Below are 26,211 nucleotides of genomic sequence, written 5' to 3' on the forward strand. Positions count from 1 at the left end.
ATTTTTCAAACATTTTAAACAGATTAGTAGAAACTTTCATAGTAAAAGGAAAATATAGAGCATTTTGCAGGGCCTTGCAGGCTTGAGACCTTTCCTTGTATAGAGGGAAAACTGAAAAGCAGCTGGCCTGTCCTGGCACATAACTGTAATCCTCGTGACTCTAGAGGCTGAGGCAGGAGAGACACAAATTTGAGGTCAACCTGGGCAATTCAGCAAGACTCTGTCTCAAAATCAAAAGGGATGGGTGTGTAGCTCAGTGATAGAGTGCCTCTGAGTTTCATTCCCAGTACCTAAAATGACACCCCCCGCCCCACACACACACATACACACACACACACACAAAACCTGAAACTTATTTTCCTTGAATGACTGACATGCACTCAGATGAGACTAGCTCCCCACCCAGAGTGGGGACGCCCTGATATTCATACCAGGGTGTTCTGTACTCTTTTGTTAGTCCCTTGTTGCTAACTTCGTGCTTACTGCTCAGACTGCATAACTGACCTGATGGAAGTCTGGAGACAGAAATAGTTCTTTAAGATGTGCTTGAGTTTCTTATTACCATTGCAACACTTCAGGAAGATGCAAGAGCCCTGAAAAAAATTGTTGATGCTTTGGGAACTTTTACAGGTAAAAGAAAAATAATAAAAGCAAAAGAATGCCACTTGCCATGATTTTCGCCCTATCCCACTTCCATTGGAAACTTGGTGGTTATAAGCAGTTTGCTAAAGAATTTTTTAGAACATTGGTTCTGGGCTCCTAAGTAAGAGAGAAAGTATCATTTTTCAAGCTCTTAGTCATCAGAGTGAATCCGCTTCTCTGGGATTGCTTGTGAGGCAATCAGGCCCTACCCAGTCCTAGCACACTGACTCTGCACTTAACAGATCCCCATGCCGGTTCAGGGAGTGCTGGGGAGCACTGGTCTAATTGGGAACCTAGTTTGTTTGTGTAGTAAACTGCTACCATTGATTGTCCTCCCTCTTGAATGATTTCATAGCTCCCTAATGGGCCCTCCTGACCTGGGCACTCTCGTTAGGGTGGCAGGCAGTTCTTGGCCTTGGGCTATTTTCCAAGTACAGCTTGCTTTGACCTCCTATTTGGTGAAGATTTATATGACAGAAGAAAATGGAAATGCAATGATTGGCCTAGAAAAGATGCCACTGTATATATTTTGAAAAACAAAAAGAATAAGAGTAGTTTGTTCATTGAAACTTCATTTGAAAGGAAATAAACACCTGTAATGAAGTCATTTCTGCTTCTCCAAGGGGTGGGAATCCACCCCTCAGAGCATGCATTTGAACTGGGAAAATCAAACATGAATCCTTCAAGCATCTCAAAGTATCATACAGAAATCAGGAACTTTCCACCAAACATTCCATAGTATTCAAAATGCACTCAGACCACGGTGACTCTCATGAGAAATTATCAGAATTTAGATATTCATAGAAAATCTCCAGGAAGCCCAGAAACTAATTTTACCTGCCAGGTATGTTAAGTTAGCATACAGTTGACTTAAAAACACCATTTTTGAAATTAGTTCTTAATTCTGATCATGATTAGTTTATCTTTAGACATTTCCTTAGAAAGACTGTTATTTAAAAGTGGCTGTCATCTACAGGCTAGGAGTGTACACTAGTGGTAGAGTGCTTGCTTAGGATACACAAGGTCCAGGGGTTGATCCCCAGCAAATAAATAAGTAAATGCAGTACCATCCAAATTTAATTTTTAAAGGCAATATAAATCATCCAGCTCTGCTCTTGTCATGAAGATATGATCATGAGTTGAATGCCTAGTAGCTGTACCAGCTTCCATGCAGGAAACAATTCTAGATGTTGGCATAAGTGCCCCCTCTGTAATCATCAGAAGCACTGGAAAAACTGAAGTTGGGGCCCTGTCTATCATCAGAAGGATTTTTCCAGTCATCAGAAGGACTGGAAAAACTGAAGTTAGGTCACATCTCCTGAGATTTGAAGGAAGAGATCAGGAAGCAATGGAGAACTGCTCTTTACATAAAAGGTACCCAGAGTCCCAAAGACAGGATCTGGTTTCCAGAAAAATGTGTGACTGCCAGGCCTGTGTGTCAGCTGCCAACGCTCCTGGATGGGTAGCTTGTGCTTCCCTGCTGCCTTCCCATCCCCACTCTTTTGTGGTCACTAGCAAAATCCAGATCCCTTCTTAATCCAGATCCCTTACCTCTCTCCTTTGCTACAGGGAACAGCATAGAAGGAGGTGGGCGTGGACGCTGACTGACAGGACCCAGCATGGCATCCCCCTGGGGACAGCTTACCCCTGTGCTTGGTTTCCATGTTGTTGTTTACAGTCTTCGAAAGGCGTCCTTATATGAATAGTATAAGGTAACCAAGGCCAGGTGCCATTTTTACCCAGAAGGAAACATGAAGAAGGTCAAAGCAGCTCAGTAGCCTTCCAGTAGGTGTGTTGGCTCCTGAGCATGGCTCTCCCCGCTCTACCACCCTGTTTTCTTTAGTACTTGTTAACTGAGCATCATATAACCCACATGGAATTTTTGGGGTGCTTTTTGAGGGGACCCAAAGATAGGAAAGTCACCTTGAGGGTACACAGTTCTAGTTTTTAAAAAATATTTATTTATTCATTTATCCTAATTAGGTATATATAACAGCAGAATGCATTTTGATTCATTGTACACAACTGCAGCACAACTTTTCATTTCTCTGGCTGTATAAGATGTAGTGTTGCACCATATGTGTAGTCATAGGCACACTAGGGTAATGATGTCCGTCTAGTTCCACGATCTTTCCTGCCCCCATACCCACTCTCCTCCCCTCTTTTTTTTTTTAATAATTGTAAAATGCAACTTTGGTCTTATTGTGTTCTTTCTTTTTTCTTAAGCAGATGAAAAACTCGGAGAATCGCCATGCAGTGAGTTCCCAGTACAGGATGCATTCTTACTATGGGCCTCCCTCCTACCTGGGCCAGAGTGTGTCCCAAATCTTCACCTTTGAGGATGGCCCTTCCTACTCGGAAGCCAAATCGAGTGGTAGGTGTCTGCTCTCAGGCTGGCTTTGGGGGTGGGGAGAGGATGTGCAGCCAACATGGGGGGTCCTAACCTCTCTGATGGCTGATATCTGTTAGGAACTGTTGGGAAGTTCCTTGTGTGTGAAGCTGAGATAACTATCCTTTAAAGTATTTAGCAATGGATTGATTTTTGCTTTGCTTGATTTTTTAATATGATAATTTTTTCTGAGTACAACAGTAAGATGTGAAACTTCTATTCAAAAGCTAAAAATGTATTTTCTACAGGCTCAGCGTGCAACAGGGTAACTCCTGTTGGTGGTGGCTGTGCTGGGAATCAGACTCGGGGCCTTGTCCCTTCTAGGCAAGTGCTCTACCACTGAGGGTACACAGGGATACTTTAAATGTGGTTCAAGTCTCAGGATTTTTTCTTGAAGTGAATTTCTGAATACTGAATACTTGTTTTCCAAAGATTTTCATTTTAAAATGTGAAGGTGTATTCATCTTTTGGGGGGAAAATAAAATAACATAATAAAACATTTTTTAATACAGTCAATCTCAGAGTTTATGCAGTAGCAATGCAAATAACTCTGATATAATGGCTTTAAAATAAAAAATGACTGTTTAATGAACCAAAGCACTTTGAAGTACACAATTCCTCAACTTCACTTTTAACCTTCTCCCCAACATTTATGCTATGATGATAGGCAGGTCTTTTATGGCTGCTGTTTCCAGATGCTGTTTTTAAGTCCTTTATATTTATGCATCATCTTTTGATTTAGAAAATTGAGAAGCAAACACAGTTGAGGCAGTAAGTGGAAATCAGGGCCTTAGTGAGTGATTGGAAGAGACACTGATTTTTCAACGCTTACTCTATAATAAATAAAAGGAGAAGTTTGGTTTCCAAATAACTTGACTATGGAGATCATATTTGTTTGCAGAGCAGACGTTTTGAGAATCAGAAACATGCCTTGATTTTAAAAATCAGAACAATAAAATCTTAAAAAGCTGGGCAAGTTATGCTTTATTTGCTATATTAAAATAAAATATTGGCTTCCATGCCCATCTGCCTACCTTATGTATAAATATTGAAAGTTATGTCAAGCTAAAGATGTTAAATGATAAATAAAATATTTTAAAAATGGTGGCTTCTATTAATATAGAATACATAAGTCAGGGGAGCTAATTTGAGCTGTAGAGACTGAAGTATACATTGCCGATTGCAGTTTCATTTTTATTAATAATCATTCTTTTGGGAGTGGGCAAGCATACCTCTACTTCATAAACATTCATTTTGTGTGCTCTATGCCCTATGGTCCTTCTTGCATGCTGCCTTGGATTCTGTATAAAATCTGGATCATAAGCTACTTGAGGACAGAGGACTCATCTCATATGCCTTTTTACTTGCTATGATGACTTGTTTGCTGCTTATTGGTTGAGCAAATGGATGAGTGACTGACACATTTTTGAGTGAGCTTTCTCTGTAAGGAACCCAGACATAAAAAGTTCAGAAGCCTCCTGCATTGCTTGTCAGATGGAGCCAGTGAGCAGTTTGGGTTTGAAGCAGTTAAAGAAACGTTTGTTCAGATAGAAAATTAAAACTGAAACCCACTTGTAGGAAGAAATTGCTTGAGCTTCTTACTCCAGGAATAATGGAGTATATTTAGAAGCACTGGCATTCTGGAGACAAAGGTGTAAATTCAGAGCAGGGCAGTAAGACAAAAATATAAGAGGCAATTTATTAGAGCAGAGAAGAAGGAACTTGGAGAAGAGCAGTAGGCATGGGAATTTATGGCAGAAAAAGAAGCGACCAGGAGGAAAGAGGTTACAGTCCAGGAAAGTGAGGCCAGCATAGCAGTGCTCAGAGGGGAAAACTACTGGAATTTCTTACAGCTTTTCCAGGGACGTATAGAATTGAACACATGGGTGTGAGAAGGCCCCAGGTTTGACTGCTTGGGACCCTCTGACTCCATTGCAGTTCATCTGGAGCTCGAGCTATGGGAATGAGTGGGTTAGCCAGGAAGAGCTACAGTGAAATCTCAGTAAATATTTACTTTGGAATTACTATGGATAAAGAGAATATGAATTAATAGGACATCAAGTCCCAGCTAATTTTTGAAAGAAATGTGGCTTTATAACTTCTAAAGATGTGCTGTCTTCGGGTGCAGTGCATGGCATTTGAACAGAGCAGATGGGAATGGAAAGGGAAAATTGTGTTTGGGGACAAGAATGCCCAGTAGACCATCTTTAGGGACATGGGATTCTATTTCATCTTCAGCATTGACAGAGTGGGGAGAACTTTGGGGCAAGTTAGGCCCTTTGTTAAGTGGGGCTGAGGTGGGGAGGGGTGGGGTGGGATGAGGGACATCATTATACTTACTCATGAGAAATTCAGGAAGGCTGGCTGATTTACCAGTGCCTTTTAGCAGTCCAAGTTCCTTTGGTTGCTTGCTTTAACAAATAGGTTATAATTTCAAAGAAGTAAATCAATTATTTTAAGGGGAACTTCTAAATGATTTGAAGAACATTTTTTAAATAGATAATGTTTTCTTTAAAATCCTATTTGAGTATAAATGTGTCTCTTAAATCCATGTTTCTTCAGTTTTTTTAAAGGTAAATGTAAGCTTAGCTTCTCTTCAGCATCTGAATAAATGAATCTGACTACAGTGTTTTCCTCTGATTTTGCTGAAATTGGTAACATGAAAATAGAACGTTAAGGGGGAAAGATTCACAGGAGAAGTTTTCCTTTTCCCTCTTCACATTTTTTTTAAATAAACAAAATTTGCACCATTCCCTCTCTTTTCCATATCCTGCAAAGTGTCAATGGTTGGATCAGAGAGATGTGGGCTGGGTCCTGTAGAAGCCACTGAAACTAAGTGAGATGAGAAGCAATTATAGGATTTTTAGCAGATGTTGACATGTCCTGCTTGTGGTTTTTAGAGTTGGCCCTGACTACTGTTTAAGAGTGGACCATAGGGATGCAAAGGTAGAAACAGGGAGACCAGTTAGAAGGCAGTCACTCTAGCAAAAGATGATCTTGGCTTAGTGTGGGAGCAAGGTGGTGATGACAAGTGGTTGAATTCTGGATATGTTCAGAAGACAGAACAGACAAAATTTGCAGATGGGATTGGGATACAACAGAAGGAAAGGAAGTGGAGGACGACTTCATGTTTTTGACCTGATCAAGTAGAAGATTGAAGTCTCCATTTTTTTGAGGTAAAAGACCATGGGAAAAAAGAGGTTGGTGGGAATTAGAAGATTTTTTTTCCTGCAGTGTTGTAAATTGAACCCAGGGCCTTACACATGCTAAACAAACACTCTGCTACTGAACTATGTTCCTAGATCCTATGAGATTAATTTGTATATGTTAGATTTGGAATATCCATGAGGCACCCAGGTAGATTGTTAGGTGGGAGCTGGATATTGAGAGGAATATCCTGCTGGAAATGAAAATTTTGAGAATTTGACGATGCATTGATGTTAGTGTGATCCATCACCTAGAGAAATAGATGTAAATGGAAAGTAAAGAACCAAGGCTGAATCTGGAGCCCTCCTGCATTTAGTGTTCTGATGGATGGGGAGCACCAGCAATGGAGAGGGCATTGAGGAGCACCTAATGAGGAAGCAAGAAACTGCAGGGGAGTGGTGTCTGCAAGCCAGGTGAAGACAGTGTTTCAATGAGCAGAGCCAAACAGACTGACAGGTCAAGAGAGACGAGCACTGGAATTGACCATTGGCTGTTGCCAGGTGGAAATGATGGATGACCTCATTAAGTGGTTGCTTTTGTGGGGAGGTGGGGACCAAAGCCTGATTGTATATTAGTAGTGCATGGGACAGAAGAACAGGGGCAGTGAGTACAGACAGCTCTTCAGGGAGTTTCCCCAAAAGGGAAGTGGTGAGATGGGCAGTCACTAGAGGGGAGAGGAGATTGATAGGTGTGTGTGTGTGTGTATGTGTGTGTGTTTGTTGATAAGAGTGATGCAGTTGAGGGGAAAACTTGCTGATACAGCTGATGTGTGGGGACACAATTGCTCTAGCAGTGTCCCTGAGTAGGCAAGACAGGATGGGACACAGGGCGGTGGTGGGTCTTGCTGGTGCTTTGTTAATCGTCCAAGAGAAGAGATGAGTAAAGGAATTGAAAATAAATGGAAATTTCATAGCAGTTTGATGAAGCAAGTTTATATCCAGTGAGCCTAATAAAAAACTGGGGCTTGTATTTTTTTGCCTTTCATTTTTTTTATTGAGGTAAAATACACCTAACACAGAATCATCATTAAACATTTTAAAGTACACAGTTCAGTGGCATTTGGTATATTCACAGTGTTGGGCAACCATCACTTCTGTCCAGTTACAAGTCTCTCATCCACCCCAGGAGGAGGCCTTGTACCCATGAGGCAGTTATTCTCCTTTCCTGAAGCCTCTGGAAACCACTAATCTGCTTTCTGGACAAGCATTCTACCACTGAGCCACATCCCAGCCTCCTCTAAAATGCTTCCTATCTAGATTTAGCTATTCTGGATTTCATGTAAATGGAATTATCTAGTATGTGGCTTTTTTTCTTTTATTTGTTCTTTTAAGATATGCATGACAGTAGAATGTATTTTGGCATATTATACATACATGGAGTATAACTTATTCTAATTAGAATCTAACTCTTATGGTTGTACATGATGCAGAGTTACCCTGGTCATGTATTCAAATACAAGAATAGGAAAGTTATGCCTGATTCATTCTGCTATCCTTCCTATTCCCTTCCTCTTTTCCTTTTTTTCATTCCCCTTTATCTAATCCAGTGGACTTCTATTTTTCCCCTCCCCATCCTCCCTTGTGGATTAGGAAGTACATACCAGAGAAGTGGTATGTGGCCTTTGTGTCTGACTTCTTTCTCTAAGCCTAATGTTTTCATGGTCCATCTAAATAGATCAATACTACATTCCTTTTTATGGCTAATATTCTATGATATGGATAGATCTCATTTGTTTATTAGTTAATGGACATTTGAGTTCATTCCATCGCTTGGCTGTTATAAATAGCACGAGTATGCAGTACACATTTTTGTTGGACTATCTGTATTCTATTCTTCTAGACATACACCAAGGAGTGTATGTTAGTCAGCTTTTTATCACTATAACAAAATACCTGAGATGATTAACCTGTAGAGAAAAGGTTTATTCTTGCTCATGGTTTTGGAAGTTTTAGTCCCTGAGAAGTGGCACCATTGCTTTAGGTCTTTGATGGAGATGCCAGATGGCAGGGGTGGGAGTGTGTGGTGGAGCAAAACCACTCACCTAATTAGCCAGGAAGCAAAAAGAAAGGAAAAGGCCAAGATCCCACATTCTCCTTCAAGGGCACTCCCAAGGACCAGACTAAAGTTAAATGGAATTGCTGGATCACATACAAGTTCTTTGTTTAATTTTATAGAGGAACACCAACTCTTTTCCACTGGACTTTACCATTTTACATGCCAACCTTAATGTATGAGGGTTTCCATTCCCCATATCCCTGCCAACACCTGTATTCCATTTTTTTTCAATTAATGGTTCTAGTACTTCATTTATATCAACTTATTTTAAAAGTATCACACTAGGGGGATTAGAAACTGAAAAAAAAATAATACAAAACAAACCATAGGTCCTTCCCTACAGAAGGATGTAAGTGGAGGACTGACTCATGTGATAGTGTGACCAGTTCCTAGTAACAGAAAGACACTGTTCAGGGGGCAGTAGGGGGAACATTCTGGAAATGTTGCCTCTTCATCTAGGGACATTGCAGCACCTCTTTTTAATAGGTGTGCACATGTCTGCAAGTGGGTAACGGTTCCTATCTGTAAATAGGTGCCTTTTTTGGCTCTTGAGTGTAAGTCCTGGGAAACATGGCTGGATGACATTAACACCTGCAACGTAGTTTAGGCTTAACATGGTGAAAGTGAACATCTTAGATCTTGCCTGTCTATTTGGGGATCTCATTTTAAATAGGAGCAATGGTGTCTCCTGTTTCTTTTGGGCTTCTCCTGCCTCAGACACAGAGGTAGTCTCCCACACAATCACCCTTCCTTCACGTTGAGCCTGTGCTCTTTCTAGGAGAAAGAGTCAGACACTTGAGGCAGTGCTTGTATCTGGAAGTTTTCACATATTACTTAACATGCAGAGGGTGTCAGATGAGGTACAGGGCATCTGCCTCTGCCCAAAGGTCAGAAATCCAGGTCAGTGGAAGGGCCTCTCAGATTGAAGACCTCGTGTTCCTTCAGTGACATCAGAGCACCATGCAGAGAGGCCTCTGTGCTTCCAAATGGGGCTTTTTGAATTCATTCAGCGTTAGTGATTTTGTAGGGCAGTGTAGATGTGTCTGATTCAGCTAATGTGCTCTTCCCCCATAGTAAGTACACGTAATATGGCTAAGTTGTCACCCCAGCAAATGGACTTGCCTAAAGATGCACTTTGGAGCTAGACTTTGGGAAAAGGTCATCTGGAAGAACTTCCCGGTTGCAGTGAGAATCGAGGCCGTGCTGCTAGTTGGAAGCACCCTTAGATCTCCTTGCTTGCCATCCAGGAGGGCAGCGCCACCTTTTATGTGAGATGACATTCTGAAGTGAGTGGTAGCACAGTAAAAGATGGCAGGTGTGATCAGGCCTTCTGCTCCTTCTGGCAGCATTGGGTTGGTGTTTCCGGCAGTTCTTCCCATAAGGGAGAAGAATGTTCTGGAACATTTAGAATCAGACTCAGACAGGAAGGACAGGAGCTAAGGAATCTGTGGCTTCTGTGTGTGTTGTACCCTGAGTTGTGTGGCAAGCCTGGAGGAGAAACACTGACCCTTGTCTCCCTGCTTTAAGGAAAACTGAGTGCGTTTTATGCAACATTTAGAAAATGTTGAGTTTAATTCAAACTTGGCAGTTTAGGAAATGACTTATCATTTGCTAAATTTCAAAGAAAAGAGCACTGGGCTGGTAAACCTATTTTCCTTATGTGACCTTTAGTTTTAGCTTTGCACAGAGGTAAGTGGAGCATTCATTGGCAAGGACCCGTGTAGGCCAACACAATGGAGGAAATGGATTCTACCCTTGGGGGCAGGAGGGGAGGTCTGGCTCAGATACCCAACTCTTAGCCTGACAGAAAGATGCTCAGTTAATGTATTAGAGCTCCAGTTCCCTCTTTCAGAAAGTTGAAAAAATAATAACATTATCTATTTTATATATGGGTCACCTAAAGAATTGTGTAAAAGCATGGCTACAGTTCTGTTGTCATGTGAAGAGTGTCACTTACATACTTTTCTACTTGGCAGGTGCCTGGCAGTAGGCTCTACAAATGAAAGTGACTGTAGTCATTAAAGAGGATTTAGTTTTAGTTTATCTTGAGCCCTGATGTACTCTGTGTGTGTGTGTGTGTGTGTATGTGGTGATTCTAGAACTTACTTAGACATCATGCTGTGCTGAATGAGGAAAATGGAGTGTACTAATTTTAAGTGTATTATCAACTTTTAGAAGTGTCACCTTTGAGGATTTGTTTTTACTATATCACACGTTTGCTAAATATGGAATACAAAGAAAAACCACCAGGGAGGAGTGATATTTGAGGGCACCAGCAGGTCCAGGAGAAGCTTGACGACTTGCTGTTTGGGGAACACAAATAGAGTTGTCTTTTTCAAACCTTTTTCTTTTTCCATGAAAAGAGCACCCTATAAGGCAAACAGCAAGATTAAAACCTGATGGGCCCCTGACACGTCCTGTGTGTAAAATTTCATTGACCAGAGCACCACAGGCTGTCATGTAGAGACAGACCCCCACCCCCATGGGCTCACTAACATAAGGAAAGGGCTCAGCCTTGCGGCACGGTAGCAAGAATTACCAGGGTGTGTTCTCACGCACACAAGGTTGGCTCAGAATTATCCAGGAGCCTAGCATTGTGCTGTATTCTCAGAGAGCTCCTAGGGTGGTTCCTGGCCTCTTGGAAGAATAAGAAACCAACTGTTGGATGTGTTTTGCTCATTCCTTGCTGATCTGAAAATTATGCATCTCCATGGGGTGTAACTGCTAGACCTCAAACACCCTGGATTTGTATCATATAGAATCTTCCTTTTGGAAAATTCAAATTTTAAGGACTTAGTTCCTTAAAATGTGACTGGTTTTAGATTAAGAATGCAGCCCTGCAAGAAGGTCTGGAGGGTTTAATCAATATGCACACTCGACAGAGATGCAGGCAGAGTGCTGGGATTGCCTCCAGACCTTGTTGGTAGTGTTTCTGAGGAAAAGCCAGCTCATGGTATGAACTCAGGGCTCCCAGTCACTTTTGCTGGGTGTTCTTTCTGCTTTGTTTTCTCTCTGTTCCCTTCCTTTACTCTTCCTTCCCTTACAAACACTTGGGTAGTTCTTCAATAACTATAAGTCAATGAATGCCCTGGGCACTTTATGGATATGACTTACCTAATCCTTATATTATTATCCCCATTTTACAGATGAGGATACTAAGGCATAGAGACGATGGCTGGAAGGTCGGAAAGAGAGGGCGGTCCTTTCCATGTAGAGGAACTGAGGCCTGGTGGTGATGTCATTTGTTAAGCCTCACTGGCCTAAGATCTGCGGTTTTGGTGTTTGAACTATTTTCAAGGAAATTTGGCTGTGATTGGAGGTCAATAGTGCACTTGGAAATGTCCTGTCTGCTGGGACTAAAAACATGCTGCAGTAGCACTTTTTTCTCTGTGGTGGGAAAATGCCAAAGCCTGGCCCCTTTGCACATGCCTCATACAGGGAGGTGTGGGGGCATCTTTCTCTAGTGTGCTGGTGTCAGCAAAAAGCTCCAAAGCAGCCAAACCCCACCGACGCATCAGGTGTGGCATTTCCCTTTACATCTTTATGATGAGAGCACAGTGAAGTCGCCTTTACTTGTGTGGTTATATTTGGACTTTGTTTTTATTTAAAAGGAACAAGTCAGGTGCAAGTGTTCATATTTGACAAGGGCGGGTGTAAGATTAAATAACTAGTTATAAGCTTTGAAATTATATGCACAAATGGGAACACCACCAGGTACTTTTGAAATAATTATTCTTTTTCTTCTGGGTTGTTTTTTTGTTTTTGTTTTTGTGGTCTTAAGCTGATGAATAGTCACAAACACTCCTTGTTAATTTATTTTTAAATTAGTGAGAATAAAGGATCTGCCAATTTCCCCCTCATAGTTTTGGAGAAAGATATTTACTTATGTCCCCCTAGTCCATCAGTGGCTTATCAGGACTTTGCTCTTCACATCTTTCACTTGTTCTTTGAAAGCTCCTAGTTTGGTGCACAGAGCCACACACACATCCTAAGTCTACCTGCATCCTTACTCATTCGGTGACCATTGTACTTAAAAATCCTGGCAAGGCAATGCCCACACAGGTGTCCTCATAGGGTATGACTTGGTCACTTGGTTAGAGCCTCCAGCATCGTCACCCATAGATTTCTTCCTTTGAATCTGACTTGAGTCCTCTGTGCTTTTTTTCGGGCACAGTGTGGAGTAACTCAGGAGTTTATTTTCCCTGCTTGGCTCTTCAGAGGCACGGCCCAGGCCAAGTACAACTTGAATAACCTTCAGGAAAGCTGTGCTGTCCTTCTGTCGGCCGCTGTCTTTGAAAATTGCCTCCAGAGTTAGTGAGCAGGAACAGTTAAGATTTACAAACAATGATGAAGCTTGTCATGCATCTTTCACCATTCATCATCCAGGTGCCGTGCCTGGGCGGTGAAGTGTTCTTCATAAAAACCAGCTCAGTGTGAAATACACCTCGCTGCAATGTTTACTGCTCAGAAGCTCGTCAGCGGCCCTTTATAGTAAATCCAGATTGCGATGTGACATTACAGTATATCATTGCCCGGCGCGGTGGGGTTTACACTAGGAATGAGTGCAGTGCACACCAGATGAGGTGTCCAAATTGAGTTATGTCAGAATTTGGCTGTTATATGGGGATAGCTTTTGTTTTCTGAACACTGAAAGTTAGCTTTATATGTATTTATATTTATATATAGGCATATACTTCTCATCGAGCACATATACACAGGGTATACAATATATGCTGAGGTCAGGTTCCAAATGGGCTTCTGGAATAAAGAGTGGTGACCAGATTTTATGTACCTTCCAAACTATTGTTCTTCAAAATCAGTGTAAGTGGAATCTTTGGGGGAGAACTAGAGTAGATGGTTATTTCTTCGTAGAAGGGTTTGATCTTGCTGTGTGTAAATGTGTAAAGTGATCATATTCACTATCCTTTCTTACAAAACAAGGAACCCTTTCCCCTGGGATTGTTGTTGCACACCAGAATGATCCCTTTGATAGGAGGGCAAAGAGAAAAAACTCCACAGGACGGATTCCATCTGCTGCTGAGTACCTTGCCTGTCCTCTTGAGCACAGGCACTAGGGGAGGTCTCTGAAGTCAGTTGCTTATTTACAGTTTTTTAGTGGGTATCAAAATCCAAGTACCGCCTCTGTTATCTTGAAAGATGCTGCTTCCAAGAAGAGATTTATGGTGTTTTAGTCTAAATCTGCAAAATAAAAGAGCACACTGAATTTATTGCATGATCAGGTTTATTTACATTCATCCTAAAAGCGCCAATATTAAAAATGAGCTCCATAAAAAAATAATATTCAGAGATAACAGCAGGCTCTGCAGTCCCATGATCATCTGCTTAACACACATATTTTAAAACTCTCTGTTAACTGTAGCAGGGTTGTCAGGAGAACCGTTTTGTGGTCTTATCACACCTGGCTCTTCATTGAATCCAGCGTCTTTCCTCCATTTACACCTGCATCAAATCTAGGTTAGGGGCCCTCACTTTAGCCACAGAGGTAAACATAGCTTTCTTGTCTGTGTTCTCTCTTTTTCCTGGTTGTTTCCTCCTAGTGGCCATGTCTTCTTACTCAAGATTGATTAACAGCGCCATGTCTGAGGTTTCTGAAGCAGCAGCAGGAAGCTGTCAGAATGTATGGTGATGGCCTCTAGGGACCATAGAGGAGCCAGGAGCCTTCCATTGGCTTTCACTCCTGAAGCCCAGATCAGCCTGGATTCACTTTGCCTAATTGGTTGGGCCACCTACGCAGGCACTTCATAAGGATTTTGAGATAAACACAGTATACCCAGTTAAATCTAAATTTCAGATAATAAAAATATTTAATAGAAGCATGTTCCCCAAATTTTGATTACACTGAGAATTCTTCATTGTTTCTAGAATTTAAACTCAACTGAACATCCTGTGTTTTTATTTGCTAAATCTGGCCACCTTTCAGGCCCACAAATGTCTTCTGGACCACCCCAGGGAAGAGGGCAGGATTGGAAATGGACCCAGGAGAGCAATGCCAGAAGTTTTAAGAGTTGTTTCATTTTTATTTCTATAGGAACAGTCCAAGAGGTGGTGCTGATCATGCTTGAAACAGTTTTCTATTTTGGTTGAAGTCATTTCATGGATGTCTCAGTAAATTTCTGGATTGAAATCTATCCTTGAACATACTGTTATTTCTTCTTCTGTTTAGCACATTTTCATCAGATGTCTTTTGCCTGGCATATTAATGGCCCTGTACTCTCCTGTGGGGCCAGTTCCTCAGTCTCTCTTTCCTTAATCCCTCCAGGATATAAACTGATCACTCAGTAAAGAAGTGATAAACTATACGGGTGCCTGTTGTGTAGGGGGGGGGGGTGGGGCTAGAACTTATGCTATAGGAGATGACCCAAGGCTAAACATGGCTGCAGTGGTCACCAGAAGTCGGCCGAGCCTTAGGGACACCTCTCTTCCCTTCCTTGTCCCTAAGCTTCTGTAGGGTATGAAATCCAGTAGTCCTGGGCCCCGCTGTCTTGATCTTATTGAAGATTTGTTTGGGGTCTTCTCCATAAACTTCAGGGAGAGTTTCCTGCTTCAGCTAGAAAAACCAGGATTACAGCAAAACTCTAGAGGTAAATGCTCCAAATATGCCACCTTTTCCATGTATGCTTCACCTTTGTTACTTAAATGTCCTCAGAAGTAGGATGGAGCTGGATTTTTTTGTTTATTTATAACAGCTTTATTGAGATATAATTCACATACCATAAAATTCACCCTTTAAAATATACAATCCAGCGGCTTTTAGTATATTGACAGTGTTGTGCAACTGTCACCACTATCTGGTTCCAAGACATTTCTGTCATCCCAGAAAGAATCCCCATATGCAGAGCAGTAACTCCCCATTTCTCTCTTCCTTGCAGTAAGTACAAAAAGGTAATTTGCTAGTCTACCTTTTTGTACCTACGGGTTGCCTGATCTGGATGTTTTATATAAATAGAACTAGATGATATGTAGCCTTTTCTGTCTGCTTTAATTTTGCATGTGTTCAAGGTTCATCCATGTTGTAATGTGTATCAGAGTTTTGTTCTTTTTTATGGCTAAATAATGTTCCATTATATGGAAGGAGTTGGTCTATTTTGAGTTCAAAAACTTGTACAGGACCCAACAAAATCTTCAATGATTTTTCAAAATGAAAGATGTACTTCATGTTGTACTATTTAACCTTCAGCCCTTTCATCTGAACACATGAAGAGGCATAATGAGTAGAGCCTACTGTATGAGGAGAGAGGAATGTGCTGGGCAGGGATCTGCAGCAATGCCTGCTGTGTTATTTCCTGTTTCATGCTGATACTCTTGTGTCAGTCTACTTGGGCTGTCATCATAAAGTACCATGGGGGTGGGGAGGGGGGACTTAATAGAAATTTGTTTCCTGACAGTTTGGAGGCTAAAAGTCCAAAATCAAGGTGCCCTGAGGGCTGGTTTCTAGCAAGGCCTCTGCCTCTGTGGTGTGGTCTGCCATCTTCTCGCCTGTGTCCTCCTTACGGGGCTTTTCCTGTGTGCAGTGGGGGAGAGAGAGAGAGAGATATGGATCTGTTCTCTCTTCCTGAAGAACTCGAGTCCTATCAGACCTCGGGTAACCCCAGTTATCTCCTTATTAAATACCCTGTGTCCAAGTTCGGTCACGTTGGGGCCTAGGGCTTCACCAGTCTGGAAGGGAGGGACGCAGTTCAGTCCATAACACTGTGGAGGGCTCTCTGTCTCCAGATGTCTGTCTTCTCCAGGAGGTTTTTGGGAAACAGGAAACAGTTGCTGAGCTGTGGCGGCTGGTGTGTACAGAAGAATGGAGTTTGTTTCCTGCTTCCTGCCTCCTGTCTCAGGTGGCTGGCCATTCCGCCCTCTCCCGCTGTGACACAGTGAGCCGGTCCCTCTCCTGCCTTTGGATCCCGAGCCAGGGCAGTTTCTCGGATGAGAACTCCTGCACACCCCACCACCTGGAGCTCTTTGTTCTAGACTGTTGCTCTTCATTTCCTCACCATCCCCCTGCAGTGTGACCCACTCCTTCATTCCATTCCATCCTATCCTGTCTTGTCTGAATTTTGAAGGGGAAAAAATGCTGATTCCTTTCCCTTGAAGTGCTCTTTATTAACCTTGAACAGTTTAACTCTGATGTACTACCACAGATGGGAGAGTCTGCCAGTTTCCCCAGCAAATACGGCAAGGAATCTGGGCCTCGGGTGTAGGGGCAAGGACGTCAAAGGAGCGCATTGTTTTCCAGGTGTTAGGAACCAACGCGAAGGTGGCAGCTTCAGTCACCCTTTCATGAATTGACTTGACTGATCAGCCAAACATGAAAATTGATCCCTCACTCTGTGGAACACCTTGACATGGATCATTTTGTTTAATTTTAACAACTGTCTTATTAGGTAGCAAGATTTTTTTTTTTTCCTTTTCTTTCTGACACCAACCTGGTTCTAATACCAACTGGGTGTCCTACAATTCCCTTCAGTGCTGACACTCATTAACTCTCTAGAGTTTGCCCAGACCCCAAGCTTAAAGGCTCAGTCTAACAAAACTTCCCCCATTTCAGGCTGCAGTCAGAATTAGAGTGCTCAGCCTTTCCACGTTTCTACCAGGCTGACTAAAACTCAAGGATTCTTCCTTTAGTTCTTCCTTTAGGCTCAGTAATTCACTTGGACAACTCCAAGAACTTGGGAAATGCTTTACTATTACAGTTTTTCTATAAAGGATTCAACTTGGGAACAGCCACGTGGAGAGATGCATGGGGTAGGGTACTGGAAGTGAGCCCAGGTGAGGGGCTCAGAGCCTTCATAGTCTCTCAACCTTCCATGCTTCTGGCAGTCAGCCCCTATCCAGAGGTCATCTGGGGGCCCTCCAGGAGTCACCTCATTAGTCACCCTTATCACTCAGAAAATTCCAAGGGTTTTAGGAACTCTGTGCCTGTAACTGGCACAAAGACAAAATACCTTTCTGTTATACCACAGGTAGGCAGAGCAAAATCACTGACCCTGCTATAGAGAGGAGCGAATTGCTGAACAGAGCCCAGATTGCACAGCTGGGGGTGGAGCCAGGCTGTGGCTGAGTGTCCGCTTCAGAACTTAGAAATTAGGTCACCGCTGTAGCAGCATGAACAGGTGGGACCCTTAAGAAGTGACCAGGTCATGATGGCCCTGCCCTGGTGAATGGATTAAGGCTGTTACCACGGGCAGGTTGGCTCTCCCAGAGATGGACTCCTAACAAAGGAGGAGCTCTGTCCCATTGCCTGTCTTGTGCCCTTGCCCTCTTGCCTCTGCCAGAGGACAACGTGGAGAGAAGGCCCTTGCTGGGTGCTGGCCCCATGCTTTTCTAACCTCTCAGTCTCCAGAACCGAGAGCCTAATACATTGTTCGTTATAAATTCCCCGGTCTCAGGTATTCTGTTATAGCAGCATAAATCAGACTAACACAAGCTCTGGATGATCTCATCTCTCCTGACTTGTTGCTCAGGGACTCTTTGCCACCTCAGGCTCCAGCATTGAATCTCCTGTCTTCAGCCTAATGTCTTAGACCGTTCCATCCTGGACAGTAGCTACCAGTCAAACAGGGCTGTTTAGATTTTAATTAGTTAAAATTTAAAATCCAGTTTCTCTATCATGCCAGTCACATTTTGAGTGCTCAGCATCCATACGTGGCTAGAAACAGTTTGGACTGCGCAGAAATAGAACATTTCCTCCATCATGGAAAGTTCCATTTGACAGGACTCTTGGACTTTCATAGTGACAGAAAGGGGCAGCTCAGTGCAAAAAGCTGAGAACAAAGGCATGATCACAAGTGCCATACATTCAGCAAATACCATTTTAAAAGTCTAACTGTGGTGGGAACCTCAGCCCTATTCAAATAACCTGTCAGGTTGAGGAGGTGTTTCTGACAGACCTGTTGAGTGAATGCTGAGAAACTTGAGCAGGTCCCTGGACTCAACCTGTGAGGTGCACGTTTTTTAAATAGATGGAGGTGAGTAACTAAAGCCAGACTTGGTTGATCTCAGCCCAATACCCCAGGGTGGAAGATTTGCCTATAGCCTGGGGGCCACCTGTGAGCCTTGGGAACTTGGCAGGGACAGCAGACATTGAAACCAAGGGCTGGGAAAGTGGCACTCACCCTCACAAATACATGACTGTCTCACATCTTATCCCATTCTGTGGGTTTCCTCTTGACTGTTGATATTGTCCTTTGATGCATAATATTTTAGAATTTTGTTGAAGTCTGGTTTGCTTACTTTTCGTCGGCTGCCTATGCTTTTGGTGTTATAATCGAGAAATTATTGCAAAGTCCGGTGTCACAAAACTGTACTCCCTGTGTTGTCTTGTAAGAGTTGTATACTTTATCTCTTTACCTTTTCCCCTAGGTCTTTGATTCATTTTGAGTTAATACTTCTAGGTGGTGTTGGGCAAGAGTCCATCTTTCATTCTTTTGCATGTGGATGTCCAGTTTTCTCAGCACCATTTGTGGACGAGGTTGTCCTTTCCCCAACTGAAATGGTCTTGATACCCAAATGGGAAGGTGGCCGAAGGGTTAAGTTTTGATACTTGCCTGTGGCCTTTTTCTATAAACTTCAGAGAATGTCAAGACAGGAGTGTTGAATTCCAAGCACAGACTTGTGAAGTTGCCAGTTAATGATTCACCCCATCTCTGGTGAATAACTTTCTTGGTTATCTTTTACTTTTATTTACTTGTCTCTGTCAGCCTCCCAACTGTATCTTTACTCCCTACAGTTCAGAGATAGGAGAATAGGATAACAGGGGAAGGGAATCCTTCCAAAATCAGGCTTTATAATAGAGCAGCAAGAATAGTAGTGTATATAAGAGATTGATTCTCCATTTTTCTAATTGGAAGTGGCTAGAGTTTTTCTATTTGAAAGTGGCAAATGTTCATCTTTTAAAAACCCAGTTTTTAAGTCATTCTTAGGCACTTTTGTGCAAGATAAGATACTTCATTGGCAAAGCCCTGATATCTTTCCTGTCCCATAGGAATATTGCTAAGGAAACATACTACCCGGGCCAAGAGCAAGATAAGCAAAGAGGCACAGATGATAATGGCAGGCTGCTTGCAGCCCCAAGTTGTCAATCACCCTTTAATGTTTACAGAAGCAAAAAGTCAATGCGTACTTGTTTTAATTTGACACACTCATGGGTTGAGAGAGTGTAATCGCTGGAGGGGACAGTTAAGTGGCTGTGCTCCTTGTCAGCCTGTCTAGGTCTAACACCAGTGCTAAGCACTCTTCTGATGAGCAATAGATTGGGTTAAATACCGGTGTAATTGCTTGCTTCCGCATGCCGCTCTTGCCATGCCTTGTACTAACTGCGTTTCTATCAGCACTTGCCTGAGGCTGTGAGAGTTTATGTGCAAAGACAGTCGCATGTTCATTTCCATGAATCAATGTCGGTTTTTGAAAAGCTCTTGTTACAATGCTAAGTGGACTGTAATAAATTACACCCCCTCCAGACCCATTGGAGTAAATTAGAAATGTTTATATGTGTCCAAGTGGTCTTTTGTGAGTATAAATGACTTTTTGTTTACTTACCAAACCAAATGTTTGTCTTCAGGAAATGGAGGCATATGATATGTTCATTTTTTAATCCTGTGAATAGTACTTGAAACACTATATTTTCTTAGGGGAAAAGGTCATTCCCCTCAACTCTGTACATAAGTGAAGTTACCCAAGGTCATTTCCAAGGCTGGAGACACTGTTATACCAACTCTGGTGTCAACCTGTCTCCAGTCACTGCTTGTATGTGTCAGCGATGCACTGGGCTCTAGAGCACTGGTCCTTGTGCCAGTAGTTTCTAAGCAAAGAAACTAAATTTTGGACAGTGTATTTCTCTTTCTTTAGATTACTGGCTGTATGTCATGAAGTATGTGTGCTACCTGATATTTATTTACTCTGTGAGTCTAGAGAAAACTGGTGAAATGGCTGCGATCATTTTGCAGATCAGGCTAACCAGAGATCTGACCCTTCTTGACTGAACACAGTTATGGAAGGGTTTGATTGTGGGAACTCAACACTATCATTATGAAATATCCATTTCATATTTAAAGCTAGTTTAAAGAACTATATCATGATTTTTCTCTTTTGCTTCTTTCTTTTCTTTCTTTTGGATGCATCATTGTTGTCTTCTACTGATCTTTTTCTTCAAGATTTGCTTGGCCATATTAATAATGTCTCTTTTAATGTAGCACTAATACTTGTTGGTGTTGTTGTTTTGGTGTGTGCTGGGGATGGAATCCAGGGCCTTGCAAATACCAGGCAAACACTGTACCACTGAGCCATGCCCCAGCCCTATAATAATTATTTTTATTGTACATTTTCTTGTTATTCTAAATACACATAATAAAACTTGCCATAAATATTAGCATATAGTTTGTACACAATGCTGTGATACCATCACCACTATCAATTTGCAGAACTTTTTTATCATCCCCCAAAGAAAACTCTTCCCATTAAGCAATATTTTCCCATTTTCTACATCATCCAGATCCTGATAATTTCAGTTGTGCTTTCTGGCTCTATGAGTTTGGCAAATTCTAGATAACCCGTGTGAGTGGAATCACACAAAATTTGTCTTTTTGTGTTTGACTTATTTCGCTTAGCATATTCATCCATGTTGGAGCGCGTATCAAACCCCGTTCATTTTTATGGTTGAATAATATTCCATTGTATGGATATATCACTTTTTTTCTTGGCTCTTCTCTTGATGGGCAGTTAGTTTGTTTCTCCCTTTTGGCTACTGTGAAGTAGTGCAGTTTTGAACATTTGTGTAAACAGTCTGTTCAATTCCCTATCTTCATTTCCCTTGGAGATACCCATAGGAGATGAATTGCTATGTCATAGGATAATTCCCTATTTAACTTTCTGAAGAACTTCCCATCTTGACCACAGGGACTGCATGGTTTTACATTCTAGTCAGCAATGCACAAAGTTCCCAATTGTCCCACGTTATTCCTGACACTTGTTTTGTTCTATTTGTTTTTTAATTCATAGACTTTCTGGTGGGTGTAATCACCCCCAATGTAAATCATTGTGGATTTGGTTTGCATTTCCATGATGTCTGATGATGATGAGCATCTTTTCATGTGCTTATTGGTCATTTGTATATCTTCTTTGGAGAAATATTTATTCACATCCTTAGCCTGTTCTCTCCTAAGAGTATACATATTAGATAAGATTTTAGATCTTTGATCCACGTAAAGTTGGTTTTCACTAATGACACCATTTATTCTGCATGTAGACTTTCCTCTCAGAATCCTTTTTGTCTGTATGGTTACTGGATCCCATCCTAGCCCAATGTCCTGGATAGGTCATCCTCTTCCTTGTGAGGCTTGCTGACCACAGTGCCCACCCTCTGCTCCTGGGACTGCTCACCTGGTCACCAAGGACCTTATTTTGACTCTCTGCTCACTTCTGTTGAATTTATTCTCAAGTTGTGCTAAATGATAGGTATAATCTTGATTCCCTCTTTGCAGTCCTCTCAACTTCTCTCATTCACTAATTCTCTAATTTAATTAGCCATCACTAACTCTCCAGAATGAATGAAAAGAATTGAGAATTTTTCCTGGTCAGTCTTGTTTTGCAATATTCAGCTTCCCTACATGGGCTGAAAATATGTTTATCAGCTCTCCATGACTGTGACAAAATATCTGAGCATATCAGTTTATAAGGAAGAATAGTTTATTTTGGCTCATGGCTTCAGAGGTTTCTCCCATAGTGTCTTGGCAGTGTTGCTTTTTGGCCTGTTTCAGCAGAGTATGTCATGGTGGAAGCAAGTGGCAGTGGAAATCGGTTCACCTGTGGTGTTGGGAAGCAACAAAAGAAGAGAAAGAGTGAAGGTCCCAATATTCCCTTCAAGGGCACCAGTGACCTACCTGTTCCCACTAGGATCTACCTCCAACAGCACCAAAGGCTGGTGACCAAGTTTGGTTCTTTTTTTAAAAATATCTTTATTTTATTTACTTGTTTCTATGTGGTGCTGAGGATCTAACCCAGGGCCTTGCATGTGCTAGGTGAGTGCTCTACCACTGAGCCACAACCCCAGCCCTGGTGACCAAGTTTTTAACGCAGGAGCTTTGGGGTAGGGTGACATTCTAGATCTAAACCATCCTCTGTTATAGTCTTTATTTGTTCTCCAGACTGTGTTATTTCTTTGTTGCATTTAATGCAGACTACAAATGCTGGAAGAGGACTTTGCATTATCCTCTGTGTAACTCTTATTTCAGTGCTTCATACGTTACCCTTATAAATTTTATCAAAAGCAACACGAATTCATTGTGAAAAAAATTGTAGAAATATAATAAGTAGAACCAGAAGTTTTATAATTTCTTTCATATAGATATTGCACATTGTTTCCCTTCTCTTCCTTTGTGTATACTTTAATAATTCCCATTAATACCTATAAGGAAGGATATTATTCTGGCATAAAGATAGAGACTAACGGAATAGCACACAGAGCCCAGAAATAACTCTCACATGTATGACCAAATGATATGCGGCAAGACTGCTAAGAACATCTGATGGAAGACGGTCAGCAAGTGGCTGTGGGAAAACTGGATATGCACGTAGCAGAGTGGGGTAACCCTTACCTAACGTTACGTATGGAAGTTAACTCAGAATGGATCAAAGATATAAATGTGACACCTAAACCTGTAAAACTCTAGAAGAAAAACATAGGGCAAAAGCTTCATGATCTTGGTCTTGGCAGTGATTTCTTGTATATAACACGAAAGGCAAAGGCAACTAAAAAAATAGACAAAATGGATTTTATGAAAATTTTAAGTATTTGTACATCAAAAGACACTATCAAAAGAATATGGAGAAAATATTTGTAAATTATAATGTGATAAGTTGCTGTATCCAGAATATACTGAGAACGGCTAAACTCAACAACCCAGTTCAAAAATGGGCAAGAAAATTGAATAGACATTTAACCAAAGAATATTTACAAGTGACTGCTAAGTCTACTAAAATAATCTGCTCAATATCACTAATTACTAGGGAAATATAAACCAAATGAGATATGGTCATACACCCATTAGAATAGTTACTATATGCAAACAGTAAAATAGAAAATAGTGTGTTGGCAAGGCTGTGTAGTAATTGGAACTCACCTTCACTGTTGGTTGGGAATATAAAGTGATGTTGCCTCTGTAGGAAACAGCATGGCTGTCCTCAAAAAATGAAATATGGAATTACCACATGATTTAGCAGTTCCACTTCTGGGTATATACCCCAAAATAATTGAAGACAGGGTATTGAAGAGGTATTTGTATACCCATGTTCACAGCATTGTTATTTATAATAAACTAAAATAAACAACTCGAGTGTCCATCTGTAAATGACTGGATCAGCAAAATATGGTATCCATATACAGTGGAATATTATTCAAGCCTAAAAAGGAAGGAAATTCTGACTGACCCTTGAGAACATGAATGAAGACATTATGCTAAGTAAAGTAAACCAATCGCAATAAGACAAATTATGTTTGATTTCATTTATAAATTACTCATAGAGACATAAAGTGGAATGAGGGAGGAGATAAGGGCAAGTTACTGGTTTATGGGTACAGAGTTTCAGGGTAAAAGATGGAAAAGTTTAGAAGGTGGTGATGTTTACACAACAATAAAATATCTACTTACTGACCCTGAACTGCACACTTAAAAATAGTTAAGAGGATAAGTTTTATGTTTTATATTTTACCACAGTAAAAAATGTTGGAGAAAAGTGGACATTTATATTTGTATCAGATATCATTTTCACACATGTCAGAATGACTGTATTATTTTTTTTTATTAATGTTGTGAGAAATACATAGAAGCAGAACCAAAGACGAGGACCTGTGTGCAGGAGGTATTAGGTGGAAAGTCTAGAGTGCAGGAGGGAAGGGTCAAGAGAAGGAAGAAAAGTCAACATGAAGTTGTGAGGGTAACATGAGTTAGATTTGGGGCCTTCTGCAGGGCTCCTAGAAATACTTCCAGGTGGCAGACAAAGCAGGAGCTCCAGGTGTTAACCCCTAACCCCCTCACTTTCGAGTCACTCACGTGTGCCTGAAGAAAGATGATCAGAGAAGTGCTGAGACAGGAAGGGGTGCACATCCCAGGAACTGACACTTACCCAGAGGTGAACTGACACTTACCCAGAGATGCTGCCAAGCAGACGAGACTTGGGCACCAGTCTATTTAGAGGAACATCCCAGAACTCATACCTGATAGTACATTTACCCAGACATTTTCCAGGAAAGTTATAGCTGCCCAACACCCAACTTAGGTCCTGGACTTGGTGTGGTGTCATTCTTCATTTCCTTAAAGTCTGAAGGTTATTGGGCTGGTGAGATGTGGCTCTTTTCCAGATGAATTTCCTTTTCCACTGGGAGCATGACCACCAGTGAGTTTCTTCCCCTCTCTCAACCTCGGTTCACCTGACTGGAGGTCAGAGGTGACAGTATTAGTTTTGTGTGGATTATGTGACACAGAGCATAGAAAGAACTTAGCACTGCACCTGGCACCTGGTAGGGCATAGTAAATTCTAGTAACTTTAAGCGGTTGCAGGAATTCCATGATCTCCTTAATTGTATATTCCTGATTGGGTTTGAGCCTGCCAAAATTCTTGAGAAATTTACAGTTGAAAGTGTTCCAGTCAAGACCAGTTCCAAGAAGGAGACCAAATGATGAATAGGGCTGAACTGTAGCTCTTTCTTCGCCGTGGTCCTCACACAGTTAGCTCCCTATAAACACACAACTTTTTCTGACTTTCAGCAGCTATTCCCCTTTTGCCCCTCCTATCCCTAGAGAAAATACAGTTTGATAAATAACATGGTAAAATAATATTGATTTTATGTCTCGGTCCTCTTGATTATTTGCATTTTAAAAGGCAGTCAGTGTTTATTCTGAAATGCATGTTTAATGATGAAATTGGAGATATTTTGGTTCTTGGGTGGGCTCAAGGTACATCTTGAAGACAGAATCTCTTGCCCCCTAATCTCAAGTCACTTGTCCATAAGTAGCAACTTCTTTTGTGTATGTGGAGCTAAACCTGATTTTTGGTTTTTGAAGTGTTTTCAGTGTTGCTGTGTTCCAAATTCTGTATTTGTGGCCCTATTATAATATCACATGCTGGTAACAAAAGTTGTGTTCTGTAAAAACTACATGGTGTTTAATAGATATTACAGTATATTTTTATTCTAGTTGTCAGTTGTTTGCTTTAAAAGTTGCATGACCACTGAAGTTTAACAAGAAAATTGAGTACATCTAAATTGTTGCCTTAAGTTCACTACCCAAACAGCTATTGAACCAAAGGAATTTTCCAGGCCTCTATTGAGCTGCTGTGTCAGGACAAATTGGCAGTAATAATGCAGTCCACTCTTAAGTTTTATCAAGTTAGATCTTTTGCAAAGTAGCATTTTCAAAACTCAAAAATAGTTTATAGTGGTTCATCTTAACAATATAGTTAGACTCCAGTTAATGGGTTTCTTTTATGTCATCATAGTTTGCAGTCATCCATTTCATACTTCAAGATGAAACTTGCTACAGCTATCTTTCATACTTTACTCATCTAAAAAGTACCAGAGGTTTAGATAACAGTCAAAAATAACTCTGGAAAACTGGTTTTTCAGACCCTGTTTCTGAAAGGTTATGACAGCTTTATTTTTGCTTAAGTGAACAAAGAACGCTGCTGTTTTTATCTTCTCCATATTTCTTAACAACTTGCTTTTAAAAAAAAATACAGAATTTTTTTTTCAGTTGTAATCTTTCTTGGCGAAATAGTGTGCTGTGGCCTGTTTTCCCCTCAATTTATTTGTTGCCTTGAGAGCTGAACTCATCAAGTTATATCATTATTCCAGACCTTTTGCCATGAAATCACATGCAGACATGTGTTTCTACAGAAATACATGGTTTGCTTGGCTT

The 26,211-nt window shown here is 41.2% G+C and overlaps 1 protein-coding gene across 1 annotated transcript in view; it reads left to right on the plus strand.

Moving 5' to 3' along the window:
* Positions 1-26,211, plus strand: part of Dmrt1 (doublesex and mab-3 related transcription factor 1) — a 103,292-nt gene that overhangs the window by 56,793 nt on the left and 20,288 nt on the right. Inside the window, exon 4 of the mRNA XM_046459506.2 lies at positions 2,872-3,016. Within this exon, the coding sequence (XP_046315462.1) occupies positions 2,872-3,016 (145 nt within the window). The remainder of the gene's footprint in view (positions 1-2,871; positions 3,017-26,211) is intronic.

This window comes from Marmota monax, unplaced genomic scaffold (assembly GCF_021218885.2).
Source record: "Marmota monax isolate L192 unplaced genomic scaffold, Marmota_monax_Labrador192_F-V1.1 WCK01_AAM20220418_F8-fsc00059, whole genome shotgun sequence".
In the NCBI taxonomy this organism is placed as follows: Eukaryota; Metazoa; Chordata; class Mammalia; order Rodentia; family Sciuridae; genus Marmota; species Marmota monax.